The following is a 24,165-nucleotide window of genomic DNA, read 5'->3' as shown; positions in this document are numbered from 1 at the left end:
CTCTCCGGCGGGCACGCTGCCGGGAAGGAGAAGGTCCTGCCCGGGGCATCACGCGGGGACCGTCGTGTATACCTGCAGGACAGGCCCGGGACACCTGTAGTGCGGGAACCCTGGCAGGCGTTGGGAACAGCACTGCGGCCACCTGGCCAGCTCAGCTTCCTTTGCGCCTCATAGGCGAGACACCTGCTCCTCGTGAGGCGCGGGGGAGGCAGAGCGGGGCAGACCTCTCCCGCCTCGGGGAGTCAGCAGCTGGCACGGCCCTGCCCGTGCCCAACCCGGAGGTGGCAGCCTGTGCAGTGAGTCATCTCACGGCTGAGAGCTCGCCCCTGCCTCCAAGACCACATGTGTGCACAGAGGACCCGCAGGAGGTTCCTCGATGACAAATCCAACTTCCACCGCTTTCCACCGCTTGGAGGAATGAAAACTCACGGGTCTAGTAACTGTGATCCAAGGTGTGGAGGAAGCCGGGGGCCCTGTCGCTTCTGGAATGCTCCCTCTGGACTCTGCCCGGCCCCCTGGCCCTCACCCTTGTCACAAGGACACTTGTCTGAGTTCCCTCCCCCCGCTGCTGCCGCAGGAGGAAACGAGGAGGCCGTGGCCGGGGTTTTCGGGGTCACAAAAGCTTACTGAAGGCTTTTCTTTACAGCACGAGAAGAGAGGTCCCCTAACTTGCAGGTTTCTGTCCCAGGGGAGGAGGGAAGGAGGGGCTGAGGTGGCCGCTCTCTGGAAGGAGGAGGTGCCCTGCCAGGCGGGACGGGGATCTGCCGGGCCCCCGCCCGCGTCCAGGAAGGCAGCCGTGCCCCCACGCCCCCCTGGCCACCATGGGGCCGTCTCACCCGGTGGCGTCATCTGCGGAAAGATGCCTCCACGCTCTGTTCTGCTTGAGGCCTTGGATTCGCTCTGTTGGCCGAGGAGGCCGGGAGGCAGCGTCCACCCTGCAGGGCACCTGTCCTTCGCGGGGCCGGCGCTCCCCGGCAAGAGGGGTACCGTGAGGCCGCGCTGAGGAAACAGCTCTCCCCTGCAGAGACACACGCGGGGCCGTGGGCCCCGTGCCCTCGGCAAGAGCCGCCCACACAGCCTCCTCCTGCACACACCCCGAAGCAGCGGGCAGGACCCAACTGGGGCGCACGACAAACCCCCCGCACAGGTGGCCTGGCCGGTCCCCTAACCGCACGGGAGATCTGAGTTCAGGGCCCTGAGCAGTCGGACGCCAGGGCCTGGGTCCGGACGCGCCCTGTGGGACTGGTCCCCTCTGCACGACCCCGTGCTGACCCCTGTCCCCTGAAAGCACCCTGTCGTCTGACTCCTGTATTTTAATCGCCACATTTCGTGTCTGACGGGAAGCAGTTGAGAGGGAGAAACGTGGGCCCAGCACCTACCCGGAACCACGAGCCCCACAGGCCCCGTGAAGAGCCAGAAGGGAGAGGTCACGCCTGTGGCCTCCTCGGCCTGAAGAGGATGGGAGACGTGCAGTGTTTGCTGGGGGGGTGGGGGGGGGGGTGCTCGGCCCTCCCTCCTGGACCCACGTCACACCCGCACCACATCTTTCTGCCCCCGGGCCCAGTCCGCACTCGACGGCTGCTGGAGGCTCACTTCCCTTCCAGGCGGCCTGACCAGCAGCCGGTTCCACAGATACCGCAGCCCGGGCCGTAAAGCCAGCTCCCGGCTCTGCTCCTGCCCGCGGGACACCTGCCCGGCCGCGGGAGCCCCTGCTGGGCCCTCACCGAGCTGAAATCAAGGTATCAAGGTCTGCGCCCCCACCTGGAGCTCACTGTCCGCCTCGGACTCACTTGGGGTCTTGGCAGAATCCCGTTCCTTGAGGCTCCGGGACTGAGGCCCCTCCCCCACCCTCCCCACCCACCCCCCACCTCCCCCACCCCCGTGTCCAGACTGATGGTCACAGGAGCAGCCACCTGCTGCAAGCACCCCTCACCCAGGGAGGGGTCGACAGGGGCCCAGGCGCGGGGGCAGGGACTCCAGGGTCCCCCTGAGAGCTCGGCCCCCACCAGCATATCGTCGGGTGCCAGGGTCTTTAGAGAAACAAATCTCTTCTACCGTCTCTGCCTCAAGAAACGCAGCCTGTTAGGATTGAGTAGGGAAAGCCAACGTGCAAGCCAAAACCCGATAATGCAAACGAGCTCGCTTTTATCTCCAATAAACAGATGAAGAAACGGAACTCTTAAAAGCTTTAAAGTCCCAGGATGGGAGTGAATCTGAATTAAAACACCAACACAGAACAGCACAAAACCAAACGGCACAAAGACCTGGGAGCTCTAGGTCAGAGGTCGCCGCTCAGCCGGCCCCGCGGACCCTCTTGTCTCCAGCCACTTCTGACCAGCGCGACACGACCCTCGACCCGTAAGCAAATCGCAGGTTTGGGGGATACAGCAGTTTTGTGAATGTGATTGTGTTGCACAGTTCTACAAGCCTGTGTGTCTTCTAGGACTGTGCTCGTGTCTGTGCTTCCTTCCCGCGAGGCAAGCACGTAACCTGGGGTCCTGCCTCCACTCCCTGCTTTCTCCGAGGGCACACTTCTTGCGCCTGGGGGCGAGGTGTCCTTGCTCGTGGCCCCTGCGCCCCACCAGCTGCCTCCAGCGGCCCGCACGCTCCGTCCTCGGCAGAGGCACTGGGACCACCTGACAGTGGCCACCGGTGCTCAAAGACATCTGTCCTCTCTGTCCCTTGAAATTCCTGTGTCCTGGGGTCTCTGGGACCCACCACCCCTGGCCTCAGCCCTCCCTGCCCGGCTTGGGCTAGCCCCATGGACACCCAGCACTCGGGGCTCCCAGCCGGCGGGGGGGGGGGGGGGTGGGGGGGGGGGGTCCTGCTCCCTCCCGGGAGCCACTGACACCCCTTGTGCCCCCCCCCCCAACAGCCTCCTGGCAGCAGCCCAGGAGGAGGACCAGCCCTCCAGGACCCTGGGGACAGGCACCCGGGCCTGTGGCCGCCGACCTGTGGGGCTGGGAGCCGTCAGTGCGGTTCCCGGCAGGGTCCCTGCCTCTGTTGTGTGACTGGTTCGGACGATTTGAGTTTACATGCGGACCCACGTGCAGCCCCTTGTGGGGACACCCTGGAGCCGCCCTGGGGTTCTCGTCTACAGTTGCTGCAGTGGTACCTTCCCGCCGTCCCTCCTCCGGTGCTGCGAGCAGAGCACAGGCCGAGCCAGTGCGGGCTCAGCAGGGGTAGGACGCGCACAGCCCCCTCCCTGGACTGAGGCCACCGGCCCTTCCCGAGGTGCGTCCCCATGTCGCCGGAGTGCCGGCCTGCCCCCTGCAGTGTCCCACTTGGGAAAGCTCCCATCCACGGAACAGAAAGGGGTAGGAACACAGAAGAAGCTCGTGCACACGGCCGCCCTGACACGCTCCCGAGGCCGCACGCGTGTGTTCTCTCGTGCCCTGGAGGCCAGGGGTCCAACACCAAGATGCGGGCAGGGCTTCCTCCAAAGGCTCCGGGGTGTCCTCCCGGCCGCTCCAGCACCACGGGCACAGGGCATGTCCCTCTTCTAGGGGACACCTGTCACTGGCCAGCATACCGTTGTCTCAGCCTGATCACATCGGCGAAGGTCCGGATAGGGTCCTGCTCACAGGTTCTGGAAGCTGGGACATCAACATATCTTTCTGAGGTAACCGCTGACCCACGGTAATAACTCTGCTGGATTTCGCTCTGAGCTTCCTGAGAGTGAGCAGAAGGACAGACAGAAAGACAACGGCGTCCTCACTGCCTGTTCAGATGAGCTTCCGCAGCACAAAACCCAATGGGCTCAGCAAGGGGACAAGGTGACAAGGTGACAAGGGGACAGGGGCTGTGTCTCTCCGAGTGGCAGCTTGTGGCCGTCAGATCCCGGCTCCCGTCTTGCTGCTGCACCATCGGGACACTCCGAGCCTCCTCTCGGGGGCTCCTTCTGTCCCCGTGAGGGGCTGGGGGCCGCGGTCTCTTGGGCACCCACTCAGCATTTGCCTCCGTCCCCTGGGCCGGGTGTCCTCCTGTGGCCTCCTCACCCGTGGCCTCGCCTGGGGTCTCATCACACCAGATTCCTCGCTGAGGAGGAAGAGTGGCCGGGCTCCCTGCCATTGTGACCCACAGAAAGGAAGAGAAGAGAAGAGCACACTCCGTACAGACGGACGGACAGATGTCCTCCCTGCACTCGATTTCAGCAACCGCCTCCAGGGAAAATCCCGGTCACTCCACCATCTCAAAACTCTGCTGAAACGACGTGCTCTCATTTTACAAACCCAGGAAACAAAAACAGCGGAAACGCAGAAAGCGAAGAAGGCTCCGTCACTCGCACCAAGTAGCGGGAGCCGTGGAGGCGGCGGACGCAGGTGCACAGACCCAGGAAGGTGGGAACCAGAAGTGAGCACGCGGCCGGCGGGCCCCACGGACCCCGCGGCGCAATTCGGGGTGGGCTCCAGAATCGCACCAGGTGGAAATCTCTGTAAGGAGAGCGGGGCTCCAGGAGCCCGGCTTCGTGCGCCCCTCGCCCCACCAGAAGGGACGGGGTCCCAGGTGCATGGGAAGCAGGAATGGAGGGGGGCGTGGGGCCCTCCGCCTCTTGCTCCCAACCTACTGTGGCCACCGCGTCAGCCCGTGTGCAACCCCTGCGACCTCCAGACGGACATCCACAGGCCCCAAAGACAGGCCTCAACTGGCAATACTGGGACCATGGGAATGAACAGCCAAGGACGACCAACTGGTTAAGGAAAGCGCTAAGCAACGTAACAGAAAGCGAGAGAAACTGCAAAAAGAGAGAGAAAAGCTCAGAGAAAACAGGCATTTCTGGAAAGAGGAGAATTTTTTTTAAATGTTGTCATCAGAAAAGGAGAATAAACAGAATGTAACAAATTATTATATTCCTAATCCAAGAAAAATTAAGAGAACAAGAAAGATCTTTTTAAAACAAAGACAAGTGAAATAAAAAGTTCAGTTACAAGGTCAGAATATAAAGTTGAGGAAATCTCTCTTAAATTATAAACATGAGAAAAGAAGATAATTTAAAAAACAGAAAGAATTCGAGACGCTTCCTACGGAGCTCACAGGGATCTGCGAAGGTAGGAAAAGAGAGAAAAGAGGAGAAAGAAAATCACCGAGGAAAGAGCAGGACACACACCCAGGGGAAGGTCCCCGAGCCTGGAGGGGGTTCGGCTCAGATCTGCGCTTGCTGAGTTTACAGAAGGCGTCCTGAAGGGACCAGAGCAGCCGTGGAGGGGGCACCGTGCCCCACAGGCTCCCCCAGAGCAGCAGAGCCAGGACCAGAGACCCGCCTCGGGGCCCCCAATGCTCTGTGGCCACCCAGCACCCAGACCCAGGCCCTCCCGCCAGGGTGACTGTCCTGTCAGGGTGACCCTCCTGCCGGGGTGACCCTCCTACCAGGGTGACTGTCCTGTTGGGGTGACCGTCCAGCCAGGTTGACCCTCCTGTCAGGGTGACCATCCTGCCCCGGGGTGGCCAGCCTTCCCGTGGGCAGTGTACCAGCCTCCTACCCCCTCCCTACACGTTGGGGGCAGGTGGTCTAGAAACCCTAGAGAGCCAGGAAGCCCAGTAGGCAGTTCAGCGGGGACATTGGTGCCCCTCCCCCCACATGATGCCTCCTGCTCGTGAGTCAGCAGAAGCGGGGGGGGGGGGGGGGGGGGGGCGATGGCTGTGACCATTGACCGTCCACACTGCAGGCCCCGTTACTGAGTGTATCTCCTCTCTCTCAGGTGACAGTCACACAGGAGGGGGGCCGTTCAGCAAGGTGAAACAGCAAATAGTAAATCAAGTGTCCAGGCGGTAAAACTTGGCTGGAAAGAGGCCAGTTGCATCTGGGTGTGTGCCTCCGGGCCGAGTTCTGAGCCACAGACACCCCCGCGTGCGGGTCCCCGAGAGTCCTCCGTCCCTAAATGCTCGGCCCCCCGCACCCGCTCTATGGGCCTCTGGGCAGCACACCCCACCTGCCCACAAGGCTCTTATTCTCCTCCTCCCACGACCCACCCTCACTGCCCCCGTGTCTTTTCAGCCATATCTTCTGGAGCCTTTCCCTTAATTTAGCTATTTTCAGCTGTAAGATTCTCCTGAAGGAAGTCCGTTTGGGGCCGATGTCCTGACCGAATGTGCCTCCTCCCCCTGAAGTATTTGCCTGGACCCACCCTGGGCTTCCTGGTGCTGTCCCTGTGCCTGACATCTGGGGGAGCTGGGGGAGGGGGGGAGGCGGCAAGCTGGGTGGGCAACAAGTTAAGTGATGCCCACAGCGGCCAGAACTAAGACTCTGTGACTTTCCAAACCCCCACTCAGAGTGATGCAGTTGTAATTAGAAGCGTTCCCATGATGGCCCACTGGGCCCCCGTGGGAGCCACACCGAGACCCCCAGGTCTGCTCCCTGCAGGCAGCGGGCGTGGGACATTCCCCTGAATCCTCAGCCATCTGGGCCCCCAGGAGTCAACACGCCACAAAGTGAGGCCAGCGTGAGCTGCCACCAGATCCACGGACCCGCCCCGCACCCGGCTCAGTGCCACGGGACACTTCCAAATTTGACCCACGAGGTCATGCGGTCCCCGTGCGCGGGTGGGTGGGCCTGAGCAAAACAGATGACTCTGCGGTGCTGTCTGAGTCCCGGTTCAGTTTCCTGGCTTGAGGGCGGTGGCCTGCCATCCCCAGCTGGCCCTTCGCGTCACTGAAAACCAGGAGAAGCCTCGGAACATGAAAGCAGTGTGGGCAAGGAGTCCGAATTTGGACGTGTTCCTTCCGCTGCACGTTCGGGTCTGGGAGCAGCGTCCTAGGCACCCCCGGAGATGCCCGGTGGGTCTACTCTGCGTCAGCGCAGAAGGCCTCCCCTTCGCTGCTCTGCGCCCGCGCACTGCCGCGTGGCTTAGTTCCCACCACCCTATCGTCAGGGCAGGGGGACTCGGGTGGGGAGATACCCAGCGGGCACCACACTGGTGCTAGCGGCTTCCAGGACCCGCCAGACTCGGCCGGCAACAAGCTGGCCTCTGAGCAGCCCCGCTGAGCGGGGACAGGAGAGGACACCGGGATGCGAGAGCCGGGGGCTGGTGACTGGCCAGGCCCGCTTTCTAGCAGCGGGGCAGACGCGGACACGGGCAGGACGAACCGCACTTGCCGACATCAGATGCGGAGCCCCGAAAGGACAGTGGAGGCGGCCGCTGGGACACTGCTCTGGAGAAGCCGGAGGGCGGTGGTCCGTCCACAGTGGGCTGAACAGGCAGGACCCAAGCTGAGGGCCTGGCTCCGTGAAGGGACGGTCGCGGGCCACCGTGGTGACAGACAGTGGGGAACAAACACACGTGAGGCTCGTCCCCGGCAGGAGCACGGAGCCCCCCCCCGAGATGACTAAACCCGGGGACCCTCCAGTGCCTTCCTGTCCCCCACCCGCCATGCCATCGGGGGCCCAGAGGCATTTTCCCTGGGAGCTCACGCCCTAAAAATCTGCAAACACCATCAGCAAACACGGCTCACGGAGGGAAGGTCCCAGGAAGAGCAGCAGGTGTGGTGATTCCTCACGAATACTCTGCACGGCGCCGAACACCAACGTCTCACAGACAGCGGACCAAAGACCGCTTGGACGTCGGCGTGAACCACGCAGGACCGTGAAAATACGTGACGTACAAGGATACGTCTTCCCCCAAACAGTGCTAATCCCCATCAGAAAACGTGTGAGAGAAGTCTGTGAAGACACTTAGGAAGCCTCCGCCATGAACACTGACATTACACGGTATTGCTAATAACCACATAAGCCACGCTGTCACCGGGTGTTGGATGGACACGGATACAGGTAAAGCCCTCACAGCATCGCTAGGCTGTGAACAGGGTCCGTCTGGCCCTGAATTATGGGTGAAATACATTATACATACGTGATGCAATATATATGTGATGTTGGACGTACAGTTGTATACACACGTACAGTTTTCATTTCATCCGCACACAAAGTGCCAGGGGAACCACGAGTGCGGGGGCCCCCGGTGTCGGTCCCTCCGGATGGTGGCGGGTAAGAGTGAGCCCCCGAGGGGCAGGGGTGGGGAGGCCCAGGCTGGGGGCCAAAGAACGTGTCAGGATGCAATTGTCCTCAACGCTTACCTAGTGAGAAAGAGAAGGAGGGAGGGGAGCCGCCTGGGAAGACGGTCGTCAGACAGACACAGGGGCCAGATTCCCGGTTCTGCACATGCACCCGGAGGGAACAGAGTGTTAGCAACGTCAGGGGGCAGATGGGAAGTTTGCCAAGAGGCCACACATTTGATGTCAGTGGCAAAGGGGTTTTAAACATTCCAGTGAGATCATGATATTGGGGCTCCATTTTCACAACTGCGATCGCCCCCAGTACTCTACTGGAGGCAGGACGGGTGCAGGAGGACCCGCTGTGCCGTGAGATGGAACGGTGAATGTGGGGGTGAGCTCGTTATCGGATCTTTCCGCTTTCGTACATTTAAAATCAGATCTTAATTCAGGCCTCCTGTAAGTTTGACACCTTCTGTAATAAGGAAGTTTTCCAAAGCCAGTCGCTCCATAGACAGCCATGCGGCCCCAGAAGGCACAAAGTGGAGGCGGCAAGTGGCGACCTGGCCCGGGGCCCCGTGCAGAGCCGTCCCCAAATCCACAGGCAGACACAGCCCCCCTCGTGCACGGGGACTGGGCCACGCGGAATCCATTGCTCTGGCTTGTTTCCCATTCGCAAAAAGCCTGTGGCCGGCAACCAGCCTGACGAAATGACTCGGCGACACACCTCGCTCGTGGCTCACGACTGTTCTCTCTGCAGGGCTTTGGGGGTCTGGGAGGCCCGTGACTAATGCCACCCGTGTCTTGTCCCCAGCTTGTCGGGATGCCCGCGAGCCACGTCAGCCATGAAGAAGGCGAAGCTGTCAGGAGAGCAGATGCTGACCATCCGACAGCGGGCCAGCAACGGTAACCACCCCACAGGCTGCCCGGGGGGCAGGAGCTGCGGCCCCGCTCTGTCCTCTGGCATAACCACAGCCCGAGACAGTCGCAGCGTCTCTGCCGGTGCGGGATAGTTCTGGCCTCATCTAAGAGGCCAGTCCATCCGCCTGGGGTCGGGGGGAGCATCCCCAGCAGTCCCAGTGGTTTGCCCCCCTCGTGCCTCTGCCCCAGGCCCTCCTGGAGCGGCCGGGTTGGGGACAGCCGCCCTCCTGCCCCCTCCACGCTGAGCTTCCCAGCTGGCCCACCGTCCACCTGCAAGGACCTGTGGGTGCCAGAGCCGGGAGTACAGGGGTGCCACGGGAGGGAGGGCGAGGAAGAAGCCCAGCCTCTCCAGTATTCACAGCTTCCTCCTTCATTCACGAGTTCATGCAGAGGTGCAAATCGCGGTGCGTGTGTGGCCCCTGGGGATGTGGCGGGAGAAGTGTGCCTCTGCAGGCTGAGGGGACAAGACTGCGCTCATCCTGCAAACGGGCTCCGTTTCACAGTCTTTTTAGGGGGGCATTTTCGGGTTTGTTGAGACTTTGCGGGGGGGGGGAGTTCTGTTGGGAAGGCGCGATGGGGGCGAGTGACGCGTGTGTTAGGTGAGCCCCGCCCACGCCTGTCGTGTGCCGGTGGCCGCGAGGTCAGCGCTAACAAACCAACAACGAGCATCCAGGTGTCTTTCAGCAGAAACATGCATAGAACGAGCCTCCAGCCCGATGGTTGCTGGGATGTAAGCAGGGCTCGCAGCCTCCGACCTGCGCCTGCCCTGGGGCGGCTGACTCAGTGTTGGCGGGACTTGGTAGAACAGGACTCGAGGGATTACGGCGCCCGGGATTTGCAACCACTCAGCAAACTGCCACTTCGGAGAGCAGGGGCAGGGCCCCTCCTCAGAGGACGCTGCGAGGAGGGCGCTGGGGCAGGGCCGACCCCGAGGCTGGCAAAGGAGGGGTCCCGGGCCGGCACCGCCATCAGATTGGGCCCCTGGGAGCAGCGGCCAGCAGTGCAAGATGTGGGCCCAGATGAGCCCAGTCCCTGGGCCCGTCCCTGGAGCTGCAGCCCCGGGGACCCGGCCCCCTCTGCTGGGGTCTACCTGAGGCCGCCTCCCCTGCAGGAAGGCCAGCCGGGCCAGGGCCCCGAGGCCTCCACCGGTCACGGCCACCCGACCACTCATTCCAGGTCCCGACAGCAGCTCCGGAGCGTCCTCGGGCCTCCTGCACCACACGGTCCTGAACACGCGGCCATCACTGCCGGGAAGACGGCCAGGGTCACGATGCGTGCGTCTGGAAGGCTTGGGCTCTGGCCTCCCCGCTTCTGTGGGACACACGCTTGGGGCCACAGGCACGGAGCTCGAGCGCATGGAGCGCCGCCTCCCGGAGCTTCAGGAACCTCATCGTCACCCGCAGGCCCGAGGCCGCGTGGGGAAGCCGCCGGGAAGAAACCACCACCGCCACCCTTCCAGAAACACTCAGCGTGACCTTTCACCAGACGCCCTGGTGGTCAAGCAGCCGCCCCCCGCTGGTGGGTCGGGCCTGTGACGGTCCACACTCTTCGGCAACAGAAGCGGCAGCGGGCTGGGGGTCAGTGCAGAGAAGGAAAGGACAGAAAACAGACCCGAGGAGGGGCCGTGCGGAGGGAGGCAGGTGGGATCCGGGTGCAGGGACGCGTTCTGTCGCGCTCTCGCCAGGGTGAGGCAGCTCGGGTCACGCAGCCATGAGAGATGGGAGCTGGACCGACCCGGGTCCTCCTGAGCCTGAGTTTCTCATCTGTCTGGACATTCTTCGTGCCAGGACCAGAGTCACCTCTTAGTGACCCCTGGGGACACTCCTCTCGGTGCAGAGGCTGTGTCGTGAGGCGAGGATGATCGGCCATCACCCTGAGCCGCTGACCCGCAGGCAAGCACGGGGGAAACGCGCTGCCGCTCCCGGGGACGGGCCAGAACGCGCCATTTTCCACAAGGATCGCCCCCGTCCTGCCACGTGCAGAGATCTGGTCGCGGCGTTGCCCCCGCCGAGATGTGGAAAACAGTCTGTCTCTGTCTCTTTTCTCGAATATCTTGAGTGCAACCTGGCCTGACAATGCTCTAACACCTTCGCGGGTAACGTGGCCAGAAGCTTCCCTCCCTCCACGCCCGGCTCTTCCGTGAGTGCGCAGGCCTCAAGGAGACCACTGTTCAGTTGGCTGAGCTACTCCTGTGTTGGCATTCCAGCACCTTCCGTCAAGTGTTCACCTGAGTAAAAAGGAGCTCTTCTAAGTGTCCTTGAAGCTCCCTTCTGGCGCTGAAATCCGGGACCCTGCCCCCCCTTCCTTCCTTCCTTCCTCTTCTTCCTCCCCCTCCCCCCTTCTCCTTATTCTTCAAATTTAAAGGTCTCCATGATTTCTTTATCCCCCAGAACAGCTCTCAAAGCAGCAGGAGGTGTGGCCTCTGCTCAGACCCCTCTGCAGAGCCCCTCCTGCCCCCTCAGCAGGCAGCTCCCCACCCTCCCACCCCGCCCTGCCGCCAGCCCAGCTGTCCTCGCCTTTGTTTTTGCTCTTTTGTTGTTGTTGTTGGATCTTTGTCCCCGTCTTGCCAAGGACAGAAGGAAACGAGGCAGCCCTCCTTCTTCCTCCCTGGATTGTCACAGAAGTCAGGCTGTGGGAAGGGGCTGTGACATCTATCGAACACGGAGGCCGCGGGCGGGCCTCTGTCCCCGCTGCCCGCTGCCCGCTGCCGGCGCTGACACACTTAAGCTCAGCCTCCCTGCAGGCGAGGACCCAGCAGAGGTGCCACTGCCCTGAGATACGGACAAGCGCGCTGCACCCCGGTCGCTCTCTCCCGTCTCCAGAAGCGGGCACCGCACCATGGCCTGGGGCCTCGGGGGTGTCCTAGGGGCAGGCGCATGCGGAGAGCTTGAGGAAATTTGTTTCCAGACGCTGGAATTCTCTGGACTCTCTCCTGAGCCCAAGGGACTGAGATCCCGTCCACCTTCCCCCCACTCTGTCCCTGCCACCCTCACAGGAGAATGTCCGCTATAGGGGCGGCCGGGATGCTGGGCTGTGGGGGAACCGCCCGGGCACGCGGGGGACCGGCCAAGCACACAGGACAGACGCGGCAGGCACCCTGTCCTGTTTCACGGACGCACTAACGGTCGTCCGTCCGTGAATCCCGCGCTCCTGGAAGAAAACTCAGAGATGGGAAGGTCAGCACAGGGCCGCCTGCTGTATTTTTACTGGACGTGAAATGATATGACTTCCGTCAGAAAGTGGATCTGACCCGCAGGCCGCTCTGGTGATGACGCCTGAGTTGCCGCTTGGTCCATGCAGTGCAAGTCGCTCGTAAATCTTACGGACTAAACTCTTTGGTCCAAGGCTCTGATGGGCATTATTTAAAGCGCTCCACAGCATACGATTTTGAAAATACGTATCTTTGGAAGCTGAACTTACAATAAAACATTTAGAGGACCAAGTTAAGACTTATAAAAAGGAATTTTTGTCTTTAATTCTTCAGTTCAGCAGAACTGGAAGCCCACCATGCTAGGCCACATACAGTATTTTCACTCTTCCTTTTCCCTTCAATTATTTGTCAGCCTGCAGCAAGGTCAGCGGGAAAAACCAGTCTCTGTCACTTTTCACTGAAGACAGGTGACCACGGAGACCACACTGGCTTCTCAAGGAACACTTGCTATCCAGCCGCTTCCTTTAGTCCCCGCTGCTGGAGTCTGACTCCCGTGTCTTTTATAGATTAATTTATCTCTTATCTTTATCTGGTCCCCAGAGAGGGACCATTTTTGCAATGGAGGAGTTTGAAGTTTAGGACTACGAAAATCACTCATCACCAAACTCTTCCGTGGGAAGATACGGATTTAGGTCCCGGGTTTGTCATGTTTCAAAATCCAGGCTCTACAGCCATGGCTTCTCAAACCCCTCAGCGGGGCGGGTCAGAAATGCGTCCAGTGTCCGGGAAATATCTCAGGTCGTGTGGTCTCTGCGGCTGTCCCAGGAAAGCTGGTGTCCCAGGAAAGTTAAGTAGAAAGTAGGAATTGCTGGACACTCTTTTGTAAAAACTCAAACCAGTAAAAGGGGCCCCAAGATGTCACCCGTTTTCCAGAGACCACATTCTCTTCTCAGAGCTTTCTCAAAACTGTTCTAAGCTTTCATTTGCTAGAAGGCAGCCCCATGAGAAAGATGTTGACACGTCGGGGGGTTTTACGAACTTCAGCTTATTTTGGCTACCGCTGACATCGCCTCCAACAAACCAGTGCGATTTTCCCCACAGTCCTCTGGGCGTTGTGACAGCGCAGTCATCTTCAACCCGCCTGACCTCAGATGAGTTGTTTCGGTCACAATTCCACTCCAACATCATCAGCGGAAACGTGCCACCCTGACGCTGGGAACAGGCAGGTGCGCAGAGCATCCTTTTCTTATCAGGAATTATCCAGAGTCAGACGTCGTGACCAAACGGTTCTGAGGGTCCACGCAGGACGGGTCCCCAAGAAGAGCTACACCAGCCTTCCCGCACAGGCTCCACCGCAAAACATGGTCAGGTCTAGCCTTCCACACTTTTAGCCACCACACAAATAAAAATCTAGACCTTTCATTTGACGTATAAGAGAAACCAGTTCTTTGGTTCGCTGATGGCTCTTCCTTTGCACGGTGCACACAGGACGGAGAGGCTATTACCAGAGGGACTCGGGGAGACTCCCCCTTCCCTGCGAGCACCAGAGAGAAGGCTTTGCCGTGAATAATGGTGTCTTTCAGAAGTCACCTGAATCTGGATGAGACAGACCTCAGGGGTCCCTCAGGGGTCGGCACAAAACAGGAAGGTTCCCTGTGAGACCACACTCACGCTGATGCAGTTTTTGGATCCACAGAAACATGACATACAGCCCGAAAAAGCGAAGTTTTAAGTTTGTTCAGACCTAAAAAACCGCAGAAGGTATCACATGAAGCACTTGTTCAGAAACCTTAACCGAAATTCATTTTGAAGATCCACCAGCTCAGACACAGGCTGGAAGGGCCGTCGGTACACAGGTCCCCAGGTCCATTTGTGTGAGAGATGTTCTCCGTGCGCCTGGGCTGCTGGCGTGGCCAATCCGTGTTAGCGGATAGACTGCTTCACAGTCTAGCTGCTTTACAAATCAGGATTCTTACGCACCCGTGTCCTTATCTCCAGGCGCATCCGAACGTCCCCAGAAACAATAATGTCATCAGCCACCCCTGGGCTGAGCCCTCCTGTGTGCTCAGGACCACATGCGGAGACTCAATCAGCCTAGCCCTGACTGAGAGAGTTGCCAAGGAAGTCTGGTCACAGATAAAAAAGGGGGGAAATGTAACAGCTCAAATCGCTGGAAGGATTTCCTCTTGGACCCGTGAACAGCTTTGGGAGATACGTGGGATGGCGAGCAGGGAGGCTTTGCTGGTGACGTTCCGGACCCTTGTAAGACATGGCTGGGGACACATGCTGAGGCCTCTATGGTGGAGCCAGGGCCACGAGACCCAGCCTTGGGGTCAGCGGGCCACAGCTGGTCCCTCGGTGGGGGGGGCAGGGGGAGCTCCACAGGTTCAACATCTGCTTGTTTGCAATTTAGCCCCCAGGGTGGGTCTGTGGAGGAGACTGGAAAGGAAGGGTGGTGGACCCAGAAATCAAGCCGAACACGCCTGTTCTCTCTGCTGTACAGAGGAAAGCCAGTGTCTCCCCCAAGACATGCACGTGTGGTTCACCTCAGGAAGATCGCCTACTGTTCCGATGTCCATTTTCTTTTCCATTTCACTAAAATCAACAACTGAGACCCAACACTGTGGATCCCACCGCTCCTTCTTTGTATTTCGGACGCGTTGGTGGGGAGGCCGGGTGGGCCAGGGCCCCAGGTGTCCCGGGCCTTCCCTCCCAGGGTGGCCGCCCCCCTTCTGTCTGCAGACTGGAGAAGGGCGTCTGTTCTGGCCCCGAGGCCTGGGCTGCGCGCCTTGTCCGAGCGTTAAGTCAGCCTCCGCTGCTGAGCTATGTGACCACGGATGGCAATCCCGAGTCCTGGGCTGTCAAGGGTGAGGGTCTCTGTGGGACTCCTACCATTCTTCCCTTGACTACATTCAGCCTTAAAAGACCCACAGGCCAGAACGAAAAGGGGTCTGGATCTTTCCACCCTGGCACCTTCCACTGCCAGCAAGCAGCCAACTGAGCTAGAAACTTGGCCCCGGCGCCCCATGAGGCCAGAGCTGGTGGTCGGTCCCAGGGCACCCAGGGCGGGGCGGGGGGCTGGTGCAGCCTATACTCCCCATCGCCCCGCAGCCGCAGCGGTCCCAGCAGCAGATGCATGTTTTCTAGCATTTTCCTGTTTGTGTCAGTCACGTGGCCCGTGTGCAGAGAGCCCTTTGGGGACGACCCCCGCAGTCCCCCTCAGCCGCCACGAGTCTTGGTGGGAGGGGGCCCCGGGCACGCGGCCCGCAGGTGTGGTCACATGTCAGCAGCTCTGCGGGGCCTGGGGAGGGCAGGGACGCTGCTGGTCTCGTTTTCGGATGTGTCCATGGTGTGACAAGGGAGAGACTGAAAACGGGCTGAGGGGGGTGAGCCCACCTCCAGGACGGAGACGGGGCAGCGGGGCCCTGGGTGGTTGTCCCCGAGGGGCCCCCTCACGGTGGAGAGGGGTCTGTGTGACTCGGTTGTAGGGCTGGAAGAACATGCAAACTGGGCTATTCTATAAACCCAAGAGTCTCTTCTTCCAGAAAACCCAGTCCCAAACATAAAAAGAGCACAGAAAACTCAAAACGGTGGCTGTGTCTACACGCACGATGCTTGAACGCAGTTCTGTCCTTACAGGCATAGAGAACGATGAAGAAATCAAGCAGTTGGATGAAGAGATCAAGGAGCTCAACGAGTCCAACTCCCAGATGGAAGCCGATATGATCAAACTCAGGACTCAGGTAACAGTTTTTGAAGCCCTCAATTTTAGCCACCGTGTGCGCTCGGGCCGGGGACCCGGGGACCCGGGGACATGCCAGCTCTTAGGCCTAGGGACAGGCCAGCGCTCAGCCTTGGGGCTCCGGGGATGCTCCAGTGCTCGGGCCGGGGTCACGTGCTCCCCTTCCCCTATCTGCCACCCTGTTTTCATCCCTTGTCCTGATTGCTGACATGGGCTGTTTTGGTGGCTGAACCCTTGGTGCACAGTGACCGCCAGCCCCCTGCTTCCTGCCCCAACACACACTTGAGTGAAATGCCCTTGGCGAGCAGTCCTGCCCAGAGGGTCTCCCGTTCCTGCACATGAGCTGCTTTCCTCCCGAGACACGGCAGGCCCTGATGTCCTGTGGTCACTGTGTTACCTAGGGAGACAGCATAATTCCCGGAGAGGAGCAGCCTGGCCCCAGGGTCTTATGGAAGACCGGCCGTTCGTGGGGTCCCAGGCCCAGGTACCCAGTGCAAGGAGGGAAGGAGGGAGGGAGGGAGGCTGCCCGTTCACGGGGTCCTAGGCCCAGGTGCCCAGTGTCAGGAAGGAAGGAAGGAGGAGCCATTATTGAGCACCTACTGGATACCTGGCCGCAGGGGCCATGGTGTGTAGTCCCACTGCACGCACAGTGGTCCACGGGGTAAGTGTCATCACTGTCCCGTTACACATGACTGGCTGAGCCGAGGCCAATGGCCCATCCGTGGCAGCTCCGAGCCCCGTCCCTGAGTCCACGAGGCACCCACGCGGCACCCCAGGCGCCCTGCCTCCTCTCTGGGAGCGCACGTGGGTGCTGCCGTCACAGCTGCAGCGAGGCACGTCCATCCTGGAGGAAGCCAGGGCTGCACGCCCTCCCCCCGTGGACCCCTCCTGGCCGCCCACAGAGCGGGCCTGTGGCACATCGGGTAGGGGTCACAGCTCTGCCGTGCAGCAGGCTGGCTCTGTCCGTGGCGGCATCGCACCTCCAGGGAGGCTGTGTCCCCACCGGAGCGCCCAGAGGGACCCCACGGGTGCCCCTGAGTGGGAAGGAAGCGCAAAGCGGGGGCGTCCTCTCTCCGGCGCGACTGTTCTGTTGAGCCGTTTCCACGCCAGCCTGCTGGCCCACGGCAGCCTCGCCAGGGCTCGCTCTGGTTACCAGCTGGGCATTGTCCTTAGCACTAATCCGCATGCAGGGCCGTGTCCGGCCCCAGGTCAGAGGCCCGCAGCAGGTGACTGCCCCAGGAGGACTCTAGGGCCACAGGGGCCCCCGTGAGCCCGCACACCTGCAGTGACTTGTTTCACTGGGTCCAATGAAAGCACCTTCCCGGACTTATATTCTGCTCCCACGGGTGGAAGCCTGAACACTGATGGACCCAGCTCGCGCTCGTAATCCTGAGGACTCAGAACCCCCCACCCGTCCTGGGCGGTGAGCCGCAGCCGGCAGGGCCACATTCTGACAAAACGCACTCGTGTCCCACTGGAAGGCCTCCTTCCTGCCCACCTCCGTGCCCGGCCGGCCCTAGAGTGGAAACGCAGCTTTCCCGTGTGTCTGCTCACAGGGCCGAGCCCTCACACGCTGGAAATGGGGCCCAGCAGCGGGAGCCAGGGCAGGGACGAGGGCCAGGCGCTGGGCGCCCCCAGACCCGAGCTTCCCAGCAGCCCCGCACATCCGGAGCAGAGACAGGCCCCTGTGCACACACTCGTCTCACCCCTCGCTGGTCCTTTTGTCCCCGTGTGGATTGCCACTGCCCACCTGGCGCTTTCCGACATCCCATGGGAACGTGTGCTCCTGGAGGCGTCCATGCGCCTCCAGCGTCAAAAATGAATTTAAGGGTTGACATGTATCCCACTGACCTGGCTGCTGTCCCTCGGTGGCTCCTCGTCTCTGGAATATAAGCCCGGTGTCTTCAAGGGACGGCAGCACGCTGAGCCAGGGTCCGTGAGCCCACAGTTTCCGGGGCTGGAGGTTGCAGGGCAGGTCAGCTGAATGATGACACTGTCAGTCGGCCACGGAGACAGCACTCAGCAGCCCAGGAGCAGCCCGGACCTGGTGTCCCTCAGGAGGAAGGCATACGTGCTCATTCCTGGCAGCCTCCCACCCCCAGTCGGCCCTCAGGGACAAATGAGGCTGTGGCCACAAGAGCCCCGCTACCCAGCAGCCCCTGAGTGCCTTTGCCTTCTAAACTTTGGCCAGGGCACAGTTAGCCTCCCAACCTTGTCTCGGAAAGTGCCAGAAGGTTGGTAGTCCTGCCACTGGGTTTCCCATGACCCCTGGCACCCTTACTCCCTATCAGTGACCAGAGGTAAAGGCAAGCATTCCCGGGGCCACCAGGCCGCACAGAGACACCACAGGGGATGCAGCCCAGCAGTCTGGGCGGACGAACCACTGAGATGGTCCGTTCCCTGCTGTTCTCCCCGACCCAGCAAATCCAGGCCTGAGGCCCTGCCCAGGTGACTCGGAGAGACAGGGACCGAGCCCGCAGCTCTGGGCCCGGTGCTGCCTCGCCTGTTCGTACGCTGGGGCTGCGTGCAAGTCTTCAGTGTGGAAAGAGATTCTGCTGCTTCCGATCATTTTCTGGGTGGCGGGTCTGGCCCCAGCCTCTCCCCGGGTCCCAGGTCCAGAACTGGAGACCGAAAGTGGCGGTCTCTCCATTTGAAATGGTCAGAACAGTATGAAGACTTACATATGTTTCTAATATTCTCAAATCAGTGATTCTTAGCTACATATATTTTGCTTATAAATCTCATTTTTCACTCAAGTCTTGTCTAGATTTTGAATGCACACACACAGGCCTTCCCGGCGCCTCCCAGCTCTGCCACAGTGATTAGATGCTCCCCAAGCATTTAGAGAGGATGTGCTTGTCAGATAGGGACACCTGTGTCCTTGTCCCCAAGCTGAGGACAGGGAGGGGACCGAGACCACATGGCTCATGGGCAGCAGAACCAGGCTGCTGGCCGGCTGCCCAAACCCCCAGTCCTGGAACCCCCACCAGTGCAGGCCTCTTGGTTTGTAGGCCCCTTCTACCAGAGTTACCTCTGGCCTTTCTTCCGCTGGGCTTTGCCACAACAGCCGCTTCCCTACTGGCTCCGGGACCGACTGGAGAGGTCTCCGCTTCCGCCTCCTTCTCTTCCACAGCCCCTCCCAGAGCAGGGGAGAGCCCCACCCTCAGACAGCTGGGGCAGGAGGGCGGGGCTGGGGCAGGGGGGCGGGGCTGGGCAGGGGGCGGGGCTGGGGCAGAAGAGTGGGGCGGGGGCAGGAAGTTGGGGCTGGGGCAGGAGGGCGGGGCTGGACAGGAAGTTGGGCTGGGACAGGGGGCGGGGCTGTGGCAGGTGGGCGGGGCTGGGGGCTGCTTTTGTTCAGCAGCCTGCCCTGCGGCCAACTCCACGTGTTTCCGGGGCGGGTCACTTTAGTTTGGGCCCGAGCTGGTGAGCGGTGCAGGAGTAACCGAGGTCTTGTGGGAACACGGTGCGCATCCCTGCAGGAGATCCTCGTGGGTGGGTGTTTTCCAGAGCCCTCCCGTGTACCCCCGCGCCGCTGCGGCCCGCGGACCCCCTTAGGCCCCGGGTCTTGGCTCTCCGAGGAAGCAGCAGGCAGGCTAACGGGAGCAGGGAAGGGCTCCGTGAGGAACGGGGGGGGGGGTGGGGGGGGCAGAGTTTGAGGTGCGGTGCAAGTAACTCAGGGGCGAAGGCGGCTTCCCCGTGAAGAACCGGGTTCAGGTGCCCGTTTTCCTGGGCCCTAACTGTGCCCTGGGTCGCCCGCGCGCCCTGCCTGCCTCGCCCGGGCTGCGTGCACGCCCAGCAGCCCAGGCGGGTGGGGGCTGCTCGGGCTGGGTCGGTGAGCGCTGGCTGTGGGCTGGAGGCGGGGCCGGGGGGCGCTAAGGCCCCTGAGCCTCTCATTTAAGAGAAGCCCGGTAGGCCTCAGGTAGTCCAGGAAGGCGGTCATGTCACCTGCAGATGCGGAGAACGCCTACTGCGTACCACCCGGGGGGAGGGGTCAGCGATCGCCCGTGGAGGTGGACGAGGGCCCACTGCCACCTGTGGACCAGACAGCCACCTGCCTCACGAGTAACTTTACAGTTTAGGACTTAACCGGGGGCAGAATTAGATTCAGGCTGAACAGGACGAGCTGGCCCCAGCGTTGTTGGGGTCAGAGTAGTCGCTGGAGATGACCTCGTGGGAGAGGTCCTCGGTGATAGTCCTGCCTGAGGACAGAGCTGTGAAAACGTAGAATAAAAGCCGGCCCAGCCCATCGGCCCCTCCCCGGAAAGAAAAGCAGCGGTAGCCGAGTTAGCAAATTTTCGAGGGTAATGCATCAAAAGCGTAAGAACGGGACCCTTAAAACGACCGCTTCTTACCGTCGAAGCCTTTCTGGGGGAAGCAGGCCTCTGGGTGGCGGGCTGCCGAGGCCTGCCGCTGTGGGGGCACACGCACCCCACGGCCCGCCCTCCTGTTACATGGCACACAAATTTGTGCCTTCTAGATCACCACGATGGAGAGCAGCCTGAAGACCATTGAAGAGGAGAACAAAGTAATCGAGCAGCAGAATGAGTCTCTCCTGCACGAGCTGGCCAACCTGAGCCAGTCCCTGATCCACAGCCTAGCCAACATCCAGCTGCCGCACATGGTAAGTGACTGAGGGCGGGCGTACAGGCAGTCGCTGTCTGCTTCTGTGCCTAAGCTCATGGTTCTCCACACTTTGGATGTCTGCGCTCACCGCCCCCAAAACCGTAGCGCTAGCGGCTAGAAGCACCGGTGGGGCAGATCCTGCGCTCCCCATAAGATTAAGTACTTACGCTCTGAGTAGGCCTTTTACGTAGCGTAAAGACGGCGGCACTATGCTATGATACTATTTTATGCTGATGTGAATATCCTATTAAGAAAGTAAAAGTTGTGTATGAACTACTATTTAATATCTCGTAGGATCCAATCAATGAACAAAATTTTGATGCATACGTGACTACTTTGACGGACATGTATACAAATCAAGATCGTTATCAGAGCCCAGAAAATAAAGCCCTACTGGAAAATATAAAGCAAGCTGTAAGAGGAATTCAGGTCTGAGCAGCTGCTGTAGGTGACGGGATGTTGTTTAAAAGGAGACCTGTTGTTCTTTGCTGCTGTGATTCACCAGAAAGTGTTCTATATTTATTTCTGTTTGAAACAGTGTGACGCTTACAAGACTTCATAATGATTTTATGTCTTGCTTTAAAGATAGTACCTGCAGAATAGTTTTCAATACATTCACATTTTGTACGTTTTCATATAAGCTGACATAGTGTGATATGCCATGTAATGTTTATAGCTGCTAATGTATGCACATTTGGGGGTATATATATTTCTGAAGAGGTAAGCGGATCAAAATAAATAGAGTGTAAATTCTTTTAATGCTTTAGTGATTAAATGTTTTAGTATTTTGAACTGAAATGGACAAAAAAAACAAAAAACAAAAAAAAAAAAAAAAAACCCAGCTTTGAATGATCATGTGGTGACCCCGCAGCCACTTTTTAGACATTATCATTTTGCCTCATGTTGGAGGATTTTATGGAATTTAAGAAATAACATTTTGTGTGCATATTGTTTCATAGCAAGAATTGGTTGCAAAAAAATGCTTTATTTTTGAACAATGCTTGGAAATATTATGTGATTTTTTTGTTTGTTTGTTTTAGGAGGATGGTGTATGGTGGGGGCAATAAATGAGGTTTTTTGCATTCCAAGGAAATGGCATATGGATTAACTGTAAGAAATGAGATAAGTAATTTATTGTAAGACAACATCAAGCCATGGAAACTTGGCAGAAGATTCAAAGCAGCTTAAACAGCACTTTTAAATTAACTCCTGAGCATTACATGGTGTGCCTCTGGGAACTGCAGTTAAGACAGGGGCTTATGAGAGGTGGACAGCGCGAAGATTTCCCTTTCCAGTGTCAGTAGACTTTGGAGCAACCTCCCCTTATCTCCCCGAGAGCTGTGTGCCCCTCTGAAGCGTCTGTCCTTGCAATGGCGTCTGTCTCACAGAACCTGTGTGCTCTAATTTAAGTTCAGAGATAATTTCAGAGTATTTATTTCCCCTCTTTCCACCTTTAGAAATTATTACTGTCGTTGTTGCTGTTACTATGACTTCACATTCGGGGAATAAGGCAAATGAGGCGGGAGTCCTCCCGCGGGGCGCTTTCTGCTGGGCGGCGGAGCGCAGCTCAGAGCGGGGACGCCCGACGCTGAGTGCCCGCACACAGGCCTTTCTGTTCCACCTTCCCTTGGAGACCCGGCGACCACAGGGCCTTTGCAGAGCCTTGCTCTTTGATTTGTCACGACCTATTCTAAGAACGAATGCAATCAGATTTTAAGAGTAATTACCTATACTTCAGCACTTTTTTGCTTTACACTAGATCATCCTAGACTTGCTTATACTTGGAGATTTGATTGTTTTCTTCCAATGACTGCACTATATGTATGCATAAGACCACTTTTCATTGCTGCGCCCTCCCCTTCCGAGTAGTCCCTAGGACGGCGTGTTGTGTCTTCTGGTGTTGACTTGAGTTACATGTAACGGCATCTCTTCCCTCCATGTCTTGATGTTATGCAGGAAGTACAGAAGTACTTTAAAATTTTGTTATGAAAAAAAAAAAAAGATGGGTTTTGTAAAAATAAAAAAAAAATATTTTTAGCAGAACAGGACTTACAGGGTCATTGTCCCCACAACGTGCCAGTCGACTATTTGCACTTACCTTGTCCTATATATCCGTACGGAGGTGTGCAATTCCCGGGGTCAGCAGCCTCGCGAGGCCGGCCCTGGAAAGATGACAGGAGCCCTCACGGCTGACCCGACGATGTTGCTAAGGGAGATTACAGGGATCTCACAGCAAATACTGATACAATACTCAACCTCGGTATATATATGTGTATAAATATATGTACACCCCCAGCGGCACTTTATACTGTCCACTGTACAAACGCTCACAGTTTTCCGCGAGGACGTTAATAACGAGCTGGGAAAGATGACGGACCTCCCGGGGCCCTGCGGCGCCCGCCCTGGAGAGCGCCCTCTTTCTGTTGTGCGATTAGTTGCAGCTGCCGTGCTCAGAATTGCCTTTTCGAGAGCTGAAGCGAGGTGCTTCTCGGTCACCCGATGCCGTGTACGCCGTCGGGGCCCTGGGCTCCCGGGGGGCCCTGCCGTTCGTGTGGGCGAATGCGTTTCCCTGCCGCGATGTGTCCGCAGCTTCTTTGCCAATGTAGTCATGCTTTTAGTAGAGTAATAGCTAGTATCAGTTCCGGATTCTTCTCGTTATCACCTATGTACAATGGAAAGGGGTTTTAAGCACAAATCTGCTGCTCATCTAACGTTGCTACATAATATCCAGTCAAGAGTTATCTGTGACTATTATATAGGGATCACAAAGTGTCACATATTAGAATGCTGACCTTTCATACAGAATTATTGTGAGTCATCAGAGTTTATTTATTATAACTTATTGTTCGTATTCATTTCTGAGTTAATTTAAGTAACCATTTATGGAGACAGAATTTTGTATAAATATTTATTGTGCTCTCTGTGGAACTGAAGTTTGATTTATTTTTGTACTACACGGCATGGGTTTGTTGACACTTTCATTTTGCTATAAATGTGTGGAATCACAAGTTGCAGTGATACTTCATTTTTAAATTGTGAACTTTGTACAAATTTTGTCATGCTGGATGTTAACACATCTTACTCTAAATAAAAACGGTGTTGCCACATGTGTAGCACGATGGATCTCTACCCAGGGTCCGCGTCTTCACTTGAGTCTGGAAACGGCGTCTGGGCCCACGAGGAGCGAGTGGCCCCAGAGCCGGTGACTTCAGGGTCGGCCTCTCTAGGGGGGCGCCTCCCTCCGCGAGGGCTCCCTGTAGATGGTTTCTTGAAGCCGTCTGCGCAGCTGAGGACGCTCCCTGCCCCTTGCTGCTGCGCAAGGCCGCTCGGCCACGTTTGCCTCCGCTCCTGTCCTCGCTCTTGTGAGGACACGTCATATCTGCACTCAGGTGTCTCCCGGGACAGGCTCGTTGTCCCGCACAACCACAGCGCGATTACCACACGCGATACGACGTCCTCCTCGCACCGTATCCACACGTTCCAGCCGAGCCGACAGCCTCCTTTACGGTTCTCCCTTATCCTACACCCTGAGGGACACAGCCTGCTCTGGGGCCTGACGGCCGTGTTCCTGCGCAGTTATGGGCCGCCCTCTGCCTCCCGGGAGGCAGGGCAGGGCAGTGCGTCCAGGGCAGTGGGTTCGCAGACCCTGCCGAGGTTGGCTTAGCCTCACAGCCACGGCCCAGCGGCTCAGGTGCTCTGAGCGATGCCCTGTGTGCCTCTGCAGCTCCCTTCCCTGGGCACTGTG

The 24,165-nt window shown here is 58.8% G+C and overlaps 1 protein-coding gene and 1 long non-coding RNA gene across 23 annotated transcripts in view; one reads left to right on the top strand and one right to left on the bottom strand.

Moving 5' to 3' along the window:
• Positions 1-18,981, bottom strand: part of LOC131484284 (uncharacterized) — a 28,004-nt gene extending 9,023 nt beyond the window's left edge. For all 4 annotated transcript variants that reach the window (XR_009248134.1, XR_009248136.1, XR_009248135.1 and 1 more), the window contains exons 1-2: positions 18,829-18,981; positions 17,649-17,777 (exon numbers count right to left, since the gene is read on the bottom strand). This is a non-coding gene — a long non-coding RNA (uncharacterized LOC131484284). The remainder of the gene's footprint in view (positions 1-17,648; positions 17,778-18,828) is intronic.
• MYT1L (myelin transcription factor 1 like) overlaps positions 1-23,549 on the top strand; it is a 430,813-nt gene extending 407,264 nt beyond the window's left edge. For 13 of the 19 annotated variants that reach the window (XM_058682393.1, XM_058682391.1, XM_058682383.1 and 10 more), the window contains 4 exons: positions 8,798-8,889; positions 15,695-15,804; positions 20,275-20,418; positions 20,715-23,549. In XM_058682393.1, coding sequence (XP_058538376.1) covers positions 8,798-8,889; positions 15,695-15,804; positions 20,275-20,418; positions 20,715-20,855 — 487 coding nt within the window. In that variant the 3' untranslated portion in view covers positions 20,856-23,549. The remainder of the gene's footprint in view (positions 1-8,797; positions 8,890-15,694; positions 15,805-20,274; positions 20,419-20,714) is intronic. The other 6 variants (XM_058682394.1, XM_058682397.1, XM_058682399.1 and 3 more) reach the window with 3 other exon arrangements.
• The last annotated feature ends 616 nt before the right edge of the window (positions 23,550-24,165 follow it).

The sequence above is a fragment of the Neofelis nebulosa genome, chromosome 9 (assembly GCF_028018385.1).
Source record: "Neofelis nebulosa isolate mNeoNeb1 chromosome 9, mNeoNeb1.pri, whole genome shotgun sequence".
NCBI lineage: Eukaryota > Metazoa > Chordata > Mammalia > Carnivora > Felidae > Neofelis > Neofelis nebulosa.
This window is presented reverse-complemented; position numbering and strand designations above follow the sequence as displayed.